Genomic DNA, 12087 nt, shown 5'->3' with positions numbered 1-12087 from the left:
CAATTTCAGTTTTGGATTACTATTTTAACGTTGTCATTATGTAATAAAATTTTGCGTGGTGAACAAATCAATTAAGAACAGATTTGCTCCTTGTATCTTACATCGTAATATCGCGCGTTTAGCCGCAGACACACTGAACACATCTGAGAAAAAAGAAAATTTGAAATGTGAGGGAAAGTCGAAAAGAGCACGACGAACTGCAAACCTTTACACCTCCACTTTTTTTTTTATAGCAGATCGGTTTTTTGTTCCGACCATTTGAAAAATGGGGATGAACTTTGTATTCGGGTGTGTTTTTTATCGGATAGTGCTTTAGAATACCATTTATATATACAGGCCCGATAAGTTCTTCAAATACATGTTAGGTTCGTGCGGGGTGCCGAGGGTTGTTAAGATGTCAAAACACTAATATTAATAAATTTTCTTGCAAAATCAACCAACTGGTCTTAATAATGATGGTATAATTTGTGTCAAAATATTTTTTAAAATCAAATATCAACAAATAGTTTGATTAAAAATACAGCATAATGCCAATTTCATGAGAGTTCAGCAGTACGCCCTCAGATTATAAAAGTACAAAGTCATGACATTTAATCAAAATGTCACATTTCAGTTTTCTGTTTCCACGTAAAAACAGCTACCACAAATAATCATCGAAAAGAGATTTGTGATATATCATATTAAAGCCCTTTCAGTCTGGATTCGAATGAAACTTGAGAATTTTGAAAAAAAAGAATTTTGAAAAAAAAATCGGATAGTGTTTTAGACTACCATTTACATATACAGCCCCGATAAGTTCTTCAAATACATGTTAGGTTCGTGCGGGGTGCCGATGGTTGTTAACATGTCAAAACACTCTAAAATTAATATATTTTCTTGCAAAACCAACCAACTGGTCTCAATGTTGATGGTATAATTTTGTGTCAAAATATTTTTAAATCAAATATCAACAAATAGTTTGATTAATAATATAGCATAATCTCAAATTCAAAAGAGTTCAGCAGTGCGCCCTCAGATTATCAAAGTTCAAAGTCATGACATTTAATCTAAATGTCACATTCAAGTTTTCTGTTCTGTTTTTTTTGTTTTCCACGTAAAAACAGCTACCACAAATAATCATCGAAAAGAGATTTGTGATATATCATATTAAAGCCCTTTCAGTCTGGATTCGAATGAAACTTGAGAATTTTGAAAAAAAAGAATTTTGAAAAAAAAAATCGGATAGTGTTTTAGACTACCATTTACATATACAGCCCCGATAAGTTCTCCAAATACATGTTAGGTTCGTGCGGGGTGCCGATGGTTGTTAAGATGTCAAAACACTAATATTAATAAATTTTCTTGCAAAATCAACCAACTGGTCTTAATAATGATGGTATAATTTGTGTCAAAATATTTTTTAAAATCAAATATCAACAAATAGTTTGATTAAAAATACAGCATAATGCCAATTTCATGAGAGTTCAGCAGTACGCCCTCAGATTATAAAAGTACAAAGTCATGACATTTAATCAAAATGTCACATTTCAGTTTTCTGTTTCTGTTTTTTTTTGTTTCCACGTAAAAACAGCTACCACAAATAATCATCGGTGATTAGTGATATATCATATTAAAGCTCTTTCATTCTGGATTCGAATGAAACTTGAGAATTTTGAAAAAAAAGAATTTTGAAAAAAAAATCGGATAGTGTTTTAGACTACCATTTACATATACAGCCCCGATAAGTTCTTCAAATACATGTTAGGTTCGTGCGGGGTGCTGATGGTTGTTAAGATGTCAAAACACTAATATTAATAAATTTTCTTGCAAAATCAACCAACTGGTCTCAATGTTGATGGTATAATTTTGTGTCAAAATATTTTAAAATCAAATATCAACAAATAGTTTGATTAATAATATAGCATTATCTCAAATTCAAAAGAGTTCAGCAGTGCGCCCTCAGATTATCAAAGTTCAAAGTCATGACATTTAATCTAAATGTCACATTCAAGTTTTCTGTTTCTGTTTTTTTTTGTTTTCCACGTAAAAACAGCTACCACAAATAATCATCGAAAAGAGATTTGTGATATATCATATTAAAGCCCTTTCAGTCTGGATTCGAGTGAAACTTGAGAATTTTGAAAAAAAAAAGAATTTTGAAAAAAAAATCGGATAGTGTTTTAGACTACCATTTACATATACAGCCCCGATAAGTTCTTCAAATACATGTTAGGTTCGTGCGGGGTGCCGATGGTTGTTAACATGTCAAAACACTCTAAAATTAATATATTTTCTTGCAAAACCAACCAACTGGTCTCAATGTTGATGGTATAATTTTGTGTCAAAATATTTTTAAATCAAATATCAACAAATAGTTTGATTAATAATATAGCATAATCTCAAATTCAAAAGAGTTCAGCAGTGCGCCCTCAGATTATCAAAGTTCAAAGTCATGACATTTAATCTAAATGTCACATTCAAGTTTTCTGTTTCTGTTTTTTTTGTTTTCCACGTAAAAACAGCTACCACAAATAATCATCGAAAAGAGATTTGTGATATATCATATTAAAGCCCTTTCAGTCTGGATTCGAATGAAACTTGAGAATTTTGAAAAAAAAAAATTTTGAAAAAAAAATCGGATAGTGTTTTAGACTACCATTTACATATACAGCCCCGATAAGTTCTTCAAATACATGTTAGGTTCGTGCGGGGTGCCGATGGTTGTTAAGATGTCAAAAAACTAATATTAATAAATTTTCTTGCAAAATCAACCAACTGGTCTTAATGTTGATGGTATAATTTGTGTCAAAAAATTTTTTAAAATCAAATATCAACAAATAGTTTGATTAAAAATACAGCATAATGCCAATTTCATGAGAGTTCAGCAGTACGCCCTCAGATTATAAAAGTACAAAGTCATGACATTTAGTCAAAATGTCACATTTCAGTTTTCTGTTTCTGTTTTTTTTTGTTTCCACGTAAAAACAGCTACCACAAATAATCATCGGTGATTAGTGATATATCATATTAAAGCTCTTTCATTCTGGATTCGAGTGAAACTTGAGAATTTTGAAAAAAAAAAGAATTTTGAAAAAAAAATCGGATAGTGTTTTAGACTACCATTTACATATACAGCCCCGATAAGTTCTTCAAATACATGTTAGGTTCGTGCGGGGTGCCGATGGTTGTTAACATGTCAAAACACTCTAAAATTAATATATTTTCTTGCAAAACCAACCAACTGGTCTCAATGTTGATGGTATAATTTTGTGTCAAAATATTTTTAAATCAAATATCAACAAATAGTTTGATTAATAATATAGCATAATCTCAAATTCAAAAGAGTTCAGCAGTGCGCCCTCAGATTATCAAAGTTCAAAGTCATGACATTTAATCTAAATGTCACATTCAAGTTTTCTGTTTCTGTTTTTTTTGTTTTCCACGTAAAAACAGCTACCACAAATAATCATCGAAAAGAGATTTGTGATATATCATATTAAAGCCCTTTCAGTCTGGATTCGAATGAAACTTGAGAATTTTGAAAAAAAAAAAGAATTTTGAAGCCCTTTCAGTCTGGATTCGAATGAAACTTGAGAATTTTGAAAAAAAAAATTTTGAAAAAAAAATCGGATAGTGTTTTAGACTACCATTTACATATACAGCCCCGATAAGTTCTTCAAATACATGTTAGGTTCGTGCGGGGTGCCGATGGTTGTTAAGATGTCAAAAAACTAATATTAATAAATTTTCTTGCAAAATCAACCAACTGGTCTTAATGTTGATGGTATAATTTGTGTCAAAAAATTTTTTAAAATCAAATATCAACAAATAGTTTGATTAAAAATACAGCATAATGCCAATTTCATGAGAGTTCAGCAGTACGCCCTCAGATTATAAAAGTACAAAGTCATGACATTTAGTCAAAATGTCACATTTCAGTTTTCTGTTTCTGTTTTTTTTTGTTTCCACGTAAAAACAGCTACCACAAATAATCATCGGTGATTAGTGATATATCATATTAAAGCTCTTTCATTCTGGATTCGAATGAAACTTGAGAATTTTGAAGAAAAAGAATTTTGAAAAAAAAAATCGGATAGTGTTTTAGACTACCATTTACATATACAGCCCCGATAAGTTCTTCAAATACATGTTAGGTTCGTGCGGGGTGCCGATGGTTGTTAAGATGTCAAAACACTATTATTAATAAATTTTCTTGCAAAATCAACCAACTGGTCTCAATGTTGATGGTATAATTTTGTGTCAAAATATTTTTAAATCAAATATCAACAAATAGTTTGATTAATAATATAGCATAATCTCAAATTCAAAAGAGTTAAGCAGTGCGCCCTCAGATTATCAAAGTTCAAAGTCATGACAATTAATCTAAATGTCACATTCAAGTTTTCTGTTTCTGTTTTTTTTGTTTTCCACGTTAAAACAGCTACCACAAATAATCATCGAAAAGAGATTTGTGATATATCATATTAAAGCCCTTTCAGTCTGGATTCGAATAAAACTTGAGAATTTTGAAAAAAAAGAATTTTGAAAAAAAAATCGGATAGTGTTTTAGACTACCATTTACATATACAGCCCCGATAAGTTCTTCAAATACATGTTAGGTTCGTGCGGGGTGCCGATGGTTGTTAACATGTCAAAACACTCTAAAATTAATATATTTTCTTGCAAAACCAACCAACTGGTCTCAATGTTGATGGTATAATTTTGTGTCAAAATATTTTTAAATCAAATATCAACAAATAGTTTAATTAATAATAATGCATAATCTCAAATTCAAAAGAGTTCAGCAGTGCGCCCTCAGATTATCAAAGTTCAAAGTCATGACATTTAATCTAAATGTCACATTCAAGTTTTCTGTTTCTGTTTTTTTTGTTTTCCACGTAAAAACAGCTACCACAAATAATCATCGAAAAGAGATTTGTGATATATCATATTAAAGCCCTTTCAGTCTGGATTCGAATGAAACTTGAGAATTTTGAAAAAAAAAGAATTTTGAAAAAAAAATCGGATAGTGTTTTAGACTACCATTTACATATACAGCCCCGATAAGTTCTTCAAATACATGTTAGGTTCGTGCGGGATGCCGATGGTTGTTAAGATGTCAAAACACTAATATTAATAAATTTTCTTGCAAAATCAACCAACTGGTCTTAATGTTGGTATTATTTGTGTCAAAATATTTTTTAAAATCAAATATCAACAAATAGTTTGATTAAAAATCAGCATAATGCCAATTTCATGAGAGTTCAGCAGTACGCCCTCAGATTATAAAAGTACAAAGTCATGACATTTAATCAAAATGTCACATTTCAGTTTTCTGTTTCTGTTTTTTTTTGTTTCCACGTAAAAACAGCTACCACAAATAATCATCGGTGATTAGTGATATATCATATTAAAGCTCTTTCATTCTGGATTCGAATTAAAGTTAAAAATTACCAGGGATTTGGAAAAAAAATTGGGAATCAACTTCAGAAAATTTTAGAAATCAGCAAAAAAAAATTAATTTTTTTTTGATTTTTTAAGGTTTTTCTGTTTTTGTGTCCTGTTTGCCTATATTACTATGACTGTCGAACATGCGCTAATTATAATTTTATGTCAGATCCTTTTAATCACATCACGCGGAAAAAACTACACTAATTTGAAAAAAAAAAATTTGTAATTTTTCAAAGACTATGGTACTTGCTGAGATACGTTAACTTTTCATGTTAAAAAAATAAAATCAGCATAACCTTCAAAGGTAGCCCATAGTGAATCCCAAACATTTGTCTCAATAACAAGCGAAGTTTCTGGGACCAATTCATTACATCAAGGTTGCAGAAATTCAATAAAAACTGTAGTAAAAAAATCCCATAATTTGCTAGTTGCTCCGACTTTCGAAGTGAGGGACAATATATGCTTCGAATGGGTTTTGGAGGCTAATTCGGCCAATTAACCTGCCGTATACGCGGATTATATCTTTCCTATATGATACGGATTAAATCTTTCCTATTTGAATTGAAGCAAGTAATTTGGTCCAATTCAAGTAATTTGGTTATTAAGTTACGAGACGCTAAATACATCCATTTCCTTATAGCGTGTGGGGGGAGGATAAAAGGAAGAAATTTTTTTTCGATTATTTTATCATCTTAACAACCCAAAATTTTTTAATTGGACTGAAAAAAGCAGTCTGAACATTCAGCGCTTTGCACTGACAAGGAGCAGTCATTTTGATCAATACTACTCACTGCAAAATCACGCTCAAGAGATTGTTGAAAAAAATTGTTGCGATTGGTTGCAAGCCACCGAAATCCTATCCAACATCGTGATTCAACTCAGCCTTTTAAAAGTAACACTTCCTTTTGTATTATCAATAAATACGACTATCCTATCTTTCTTGAGTGTGGTGCCGATAAAAAACATAAACATTAATCAATTAACAAATATGATTTTACCTAGACTTGTCAGTTATCTCTTTTTGCATCATTCTTAGTTTCGCCGGTGGAATATAGGCACCTCCAGTCCTGTTTGTGATGTCCGTACTTCCCACGTTTGCGTTCCCAGATACACCATTGCTGGCTTTCGACATTCCTCTCCCAGTTTCTTGAGACCCCGGAGATCGCCCTTTTTCGCCATTTGGCCCAGACTTACTGGATGACGACGCTTTTGGTTCCGTACGCTCAAATGTCTTTCTAGTTTTTTTCACTTTCTCTGTCGGTGTCTGTTTCAATTTTTTAGGAGTGGGCTCTTCAATTTCCGAGGAGTTAGAGGATGAATCAGAATTCGTCATAATTTATCTAAAAATATCAAAGATTCTAAAAACACCTCTTGCGAAAATTCTCTCCCCTTACAAAATACGATTTGAATCACAAATTGGATTTACCTATTCTTTCAAGATTAAACTAAATTCGATTCTATATCAAACAAAAACGATTCTAAGGTGAGGTGATGACTATGATGCAGTGCTATGATCAGTTAATGGTCTCTCTATACTTGGCGAGCTGTTTTTACTTTTACATGACACCAAGTCCCATTGACAGCCATTCGACAACCGCCACACGAACACATTTCCGTGAGTTGTTGATCCAACCAGCTGTGTACCCGTAATATTCCAGGCCAGACGCCAAATAGCACAATGAGGGTTGTTGAAATTGGGAGGATAGCTCAGAGACGTTCTTGAAAGCGCATTCGAGCTTTTGATTTGGTACACTATCATCGTTGCTGATCCAATCGCTAGGAGTTGGAACGACCTTCCAAGTACAGGGGCGAAACAACAAGCTCTTACTGGACTATCCACGTTTAGCTTTGAATCGTCAAATGAAATGAAGGACATGTTTTTAGGTTTCCCTCGATCTGTGGGTTTAATGTCGACTTGAAACAAATTAAAATACGATTGCTGTTTGCTGTCGTAATCCGAGGCCACATCTTCATGTGAAATCACCTCGGATCCCACGGCAACTAACAGGTTACTCCGCGTTGACTCGCTAAAGGCTAGGCAAGCTAAAGAGGCGTATTTGATATTGATATGTACTATTTCCTTCCATGATTTGAGGTCATTTTCAGCACCCATTATTCGGACATAGCCGTCTACGGAACACATACCAAGTGCTAGACCTATATGAGGCGGTGTAAATTTGACATCTGTGACCAGATTATTTAGTCTATCTTCGAAAGAATTGACAGCTACCCACCGTTTGCGACCCAGATCGTTGTTGTCACCGGGAACTGCTTCAAACAGACGAACCCTTTTGTTATCGAACGAACACGTGGCTAGGATCTGTCCGAACTGAGGATGCGCCCATGTTACCTACGACCAAAACTCAACTTTCGCAAGCAGAAATAACTTTTACAAGATAAGAAGCAAGAAAAAGCTCGGCTCTTTTACAGTTTCCCTCGCCACCAATGAAATTGTATTTTGTTGGTGACCCACTTAATTTACAAGGTTGTGTATGAAGACCAAAGCGAAACTAGGAAATTACCACTAATCCCGAATTTCAAATAATATTGGCATTTCAAAGTTTCAGTGGGAAAAAAATCACGTGGGAGGGAAGACTACAAATTCAATGGCGGTATCTATGGTTTCAACAATAAACTTTTAAGTTACCTTCCAAGCGGTACCTCCGTGCTCTTTGATACTGCTGTCTCGCACCCATTTACCACTGTCATCCAGGGTCCAAATGAAGACAGTCTGGTCTGCGGAACACGATGCCAGGCGTCTTTTCTGGGAGTCGAACGAGATATCATAGATGACGTCAGAATGGGGAGTGGTGAATTTCGAGGCCAGTTCAGGATTGGTCGCGTGGACTAGGAAGTCGAACTCACAGGGGGTTGGATTTGGGGCACTGGAGGGAGGGGATGAGTTTCGATAGAGCATGCCTCAATCGCTCTGAAAAACAAGAAAGCTCATTTTCTCTATTCTTGATAGCGATAACGTTAAAGTCCACATTTGAGTCAACTATGGTCCTTAAAACTTTTACTCTCTTTTCAGTTAAATTATTTCGAAGTTTTCAGAACGCCTTTCTATAACAACAACAAAAAATTCATAATTATGTCAAAACAAGATTTGCTTACACTTTATTTAAATTATTTACACCAGTGATCTATCGCAATTATTTACATCATTTATGAGACACTCCCCAAAATCAGAGCAAATAGTCGCCCGAGAAAATACACGAATACATTTCATAGAACTTTAATGGCAATTCCATCGCACCATAAATCATTTTCATTACTGCTAAGCAATACTGCTGAACTCAATTTTCACTCACGTATTAATTATGTCATGAGATGATAATTTCATCGATCAATTTAATAGTATCTTCAGGACATGTCACAGTGTGCCCTATTGTTCTTTCGTCGCTGAAAATCTCATAATCATTTCCTCCTGGCGATGTCTTGTCGCCCACAAAATGAATACTTTCGTGCGTTTTCTCCACAAATTGCAAGCAGTACGTCTTATCCCACCCAACTGGGAAAACATCGATACTTATCTGACCTCCAATACTAAACTTGATATTGCACGATGAAAACTTATCTTCCAATGCTTTGACCATGTCACTTCTGATTCCATGTTGCTTGTCATATTGGAAAAACTCGTCTCGTTCCTTCTGAGAACAGGCACGCCCTATTGGGCTCACATTAAGCATGCCTCTTCTGTATTCGACAAAGGTTCCTCTCTTGCATGGAAGTGTGATTTGAGACATGTATAACAGGCAAAAATTGATGATTTCCTGTAGTTTTTCCTCTCCTATTTCTTGAACCATTGAATTCTTGGAAAGTTCAATATAGCCTAAAAAGTTGAAAAATTTTGGTCGTTTGAAATAAATGTTCAAAGTATGTTTGGATCGTGTCAACTTGTTAAGGATGTTAACATGATCGGTCTTCTTTCATGTGTTAGAGGAAAATAATGGGCCGGGACATAGCCCACTCTTATTCGAGAATTTGACAACTGCGGCATGAGTTGTGCCCTCAAGGCTGTTTAAACATTTCACATTGACAGAAACAATTTCAATTTATATGAAAACAATTCAATGGAACCCAACTAAGGAGTACCAACATCGGTTGCATTGTCATTTAATTTGGACCGATCCGCTCGTTTTAATAGCATGACTTTGATTATAATAAATTGACGAATTATATCACTTAAGACGGAATTTTTTTTCCAACCGATCGATGCAAGTCAAAGTATCTCAACTATAATACATTTTCAACAAAGAGTGATATTTTCAGCTTTGTGCTATAGAATTTTTTTCATAAAAATTCTGCTTCAGAAATACTCAGTACCTTCATTTTCAGTCGCATCTTTCTGAAAGGCGACAAGTCCATTTTCACTGAACACGTAATCAAATGCAAACTTCAGCGCCTCTTGAGTCTTGCACAGTTGCTCTGCTATTTTACTCACATCACTGCCGCCTACAATTCCAACTGAGAACCCACTGTCAGACAATTTAGCCAGTGCTTCCAGCATATTTGAGGTCACTTGGTTCCGAGGCATCGTCAAAGTGCCATCAACATCAAAAAGGACCAGAGTATCTTTCTGGTTATTTGTCATTTTACCTGAAAAATATCAGCAATGAGACACAAATTCCGTTATTCCACTCTGACAGAAATGTGGAAAACACCATTTTGTTTTAACCGTTGTGTTTAGGAAAGGTTGTATTTAAATATAAAAGGAGCTCAGAGCTACACGGCAAGTGAGAAGATCAAGCGACAGTGAACTAATTTATAAAGAGGAGAAACAGATGGCGATGAATGCCAGCTAGGATTTCCTCAGAGAAACAATGATGTTCTGTATCAATAGTGTACCGTACATTATGGTGCTAGCGAAATAAGCCGATACAGTATAGAATTTCAAAGATTTAGATTTCAAAGCATAGAAGCACCGGATCGGAGACAAAGGACAGCAAAAATCAAACTTCACAGCAAAATCAAGTCTTCAATGGAAAGTCTTTGAAATTAACATTTCAATATACAGTCAATGCATCATTATTTGTATCACAAAAAAGTTACGCTGATCCTTTAGACACCGGTTTAGACAACAACTTATGTCAAATTGTAACACATAATTGTAATGCAAACTTAGCATGACAGCTAGTTGAAACAAAATGCGGCCGAAAGCTACCCACTGAAAGAAAAACTGAAAAAATGCTAGAACCTACCGCAAAATTAAAAACTTAATACCTATGTCTCAAATGAAATTCTATTTGTTAAAACCTGTCTTAAAACAAGATTATTAGCGTTAAATTAGCATTAAGACAAAATATTCTGGGCGGTAACTACCCAGACAAAACTTGAGCCCAAAGGACCATAAAACATTTAGAAAATACAATGATTTTTGAATTTACAAATATATTTTGGCTGTCCAGACGACTTAAAATGAATCAACTAAACTGCTATAACACGCGATACAGTCGAAGACAAAAAAACCTTTACAGCTAAAAAAAAAGGTTTGGAAATCGGTTACCTTTTTTGTTAACATTACAACATTACAAATACGTATTTTCAAGTGGTTTAAGTAACCGACAAAAAAAGCAGACTCAAGATTCCAAAAAATCATAAAAAATCATTGAGCAAAAATTTTACTTGGCCGAATACTATAACCAAGCTTTTGTCTTTCCAAACATGGGCATAACCTCTCGGCTAAATGACTGAAAAATCATAGAATTTGAAGTTAATGTAGAGCAAGGTCGTTGCTAAAAGAACATTTTGTTAAAGAAAATGTTTAACTGAAAGAAAACCGATTGTTACAATTTGATAACGCTTACTTTTGTCAAATCATAAAAATTTTTTTTTTCAATTTTGGCGATAATGAAAAAAGTTCGATAGGCCAATAACTGAAGACAATTTTTAAAAATTTCTCGATCATAACTAGAACGAAGTCGACAAGTTGGTAAAAACTAAGTCTAAACGAACTAGGACGAAGAAAAACTAAACAGCCATGCTGAAAAAAACTTACATTTATTTCAAACTTTTTCTTCACTAACAGAAAATTTTAGTTGAATCGACCAAAAACTTGAATTATTTATTCGCTGCTGAGAAATCAGTTGAAGGCGTACAAAAACAATACCTAACGCGATAAATTACAAGTGCATCAGGGAGAAAAAAACTTGAGCGAAAATATGAAAACATGTTTTCTGGTTTTTTCCAACTACTGATTCCTAAAACTCAAAAATTCTGTTGACGAAAAAAGTTATCGAAAAATCATACAACAATATAGCGCAAACTTATTATTTCAATTACTTTCTACAAAAAAAGACTTAGTAAAGATAGCATGCCACTCAAAAACTATCGATAAAAATTTTTAAAAAGCTAACATAGTGAAAAGAACTAAAATTCGAAAAATCAAACCATGAAAAAAATTTAAATGTTTTTTTTTCTAATTGAAAGGATTGACCCGCAACCTAAATCAGGCTTTTAAAAAAGACCGATGAGCCGTTTATGCTTTGTAAAATTAGGAGAATAATATCATTTTTTCCTGTTTATTAAGAGTAAGTTTCAAAATCCATTTAGTCTGAAACTGAGACAGCTATAAGTGCTTTAATCTGATACACACTAGACAGCCCATAAGTTTTCCTTATGTTACCTAAAATATGCCGAAAAAAATTACAGACACCA

At 33.7% G+C, this 12087-nt stretch overlaps 4 protein-coding genes across 5 annotated transcripts in view; all 4 read right to left on the bottom strand.

Moving 5' to 3' along the window:
• The window catches only part of LOC134843819 (pre-mRNA-splicing factor CWC22 homolog), a 45645-nt gene extending 38878 nt beyond the window's left edge, over positions 1–6767 (bottom strand). The window contains exon 1 of the mRNA XM_063860106.1: positions 6429–6767. Coding sequence (XP_063716176.1) covers positions 6429–6763 — 335 coding nt within the window. The 5' untranslated portion in view covers positions 6764–6767. The remainder of the gene's footprint in view (positions 1–6428) is intronic.
• LOC134843621 (kinesin heavy chain-like) overlaps positions 1–12087 on the bottom strand; it is a 405881-nt gene that overhangs the window by 74149 nt on the left and 319645 nt on the right. The window lies entirely within an intron of this gene.
• On the bottom strand, positions 6834–8355 carry LOC134844343 (nucleoporin SEH1-like). Its single transcript, XM_063860980.1, has 2 exons — positions 8078–8355; positions 6834–7780 (listed from the first exon to the last, which is right to left on the bottom strand). Exons 1-2 carry the CDS (start codon positions 8345–8347, stop codon positions 6926–6928), a joined length of 1125 nt encoding a protein of 374 aa, XP_063717050.1. The 5' UTR covers positions 8348–8355; the 3' UTR covers positions 6834–6925.
• Positions 8460–10063, bottom strand: LOC134844130 (uncharacterized). The gene is made up of 2 exons (XM_063860646.1): positions 9757–10063; positions 8460–9262 (listed from the first exon to the last, which is right to left on the bottom strand). The coding sequence occupies exons 1-2, from the start codon at positions 10022–10024 to the stop codon at positions 8754–8756; spliced, it is 777 nt and encodes a 258-aa protein (XP_063716716.1). The 5' UTR covers positions 10025–10063; the 3' UTR covers positions 8460–8753.

The sequence above is a fragment of the Symsagittifera roscoffensis genome, chromosome 4 (genome assembly GCF_963678635.1).
Source record: "Symsagittifera roscoffensis chromosome 4, txSymRosc1.1, whole genome shotgun sequence".
In the NCBI taxonomy this organism is placed as follows: domain Eukaryota; kingdom Metazoa; phylum Xenacoelomorpha; order Acoela; family Convolutidae; genus Symsagittifera; species Symsagittifera roscoffensis.
Note: the sequence above shows the minus strand (reverse complement) of the source record. Positions and strands in the feature narration are given on the sequence as shown.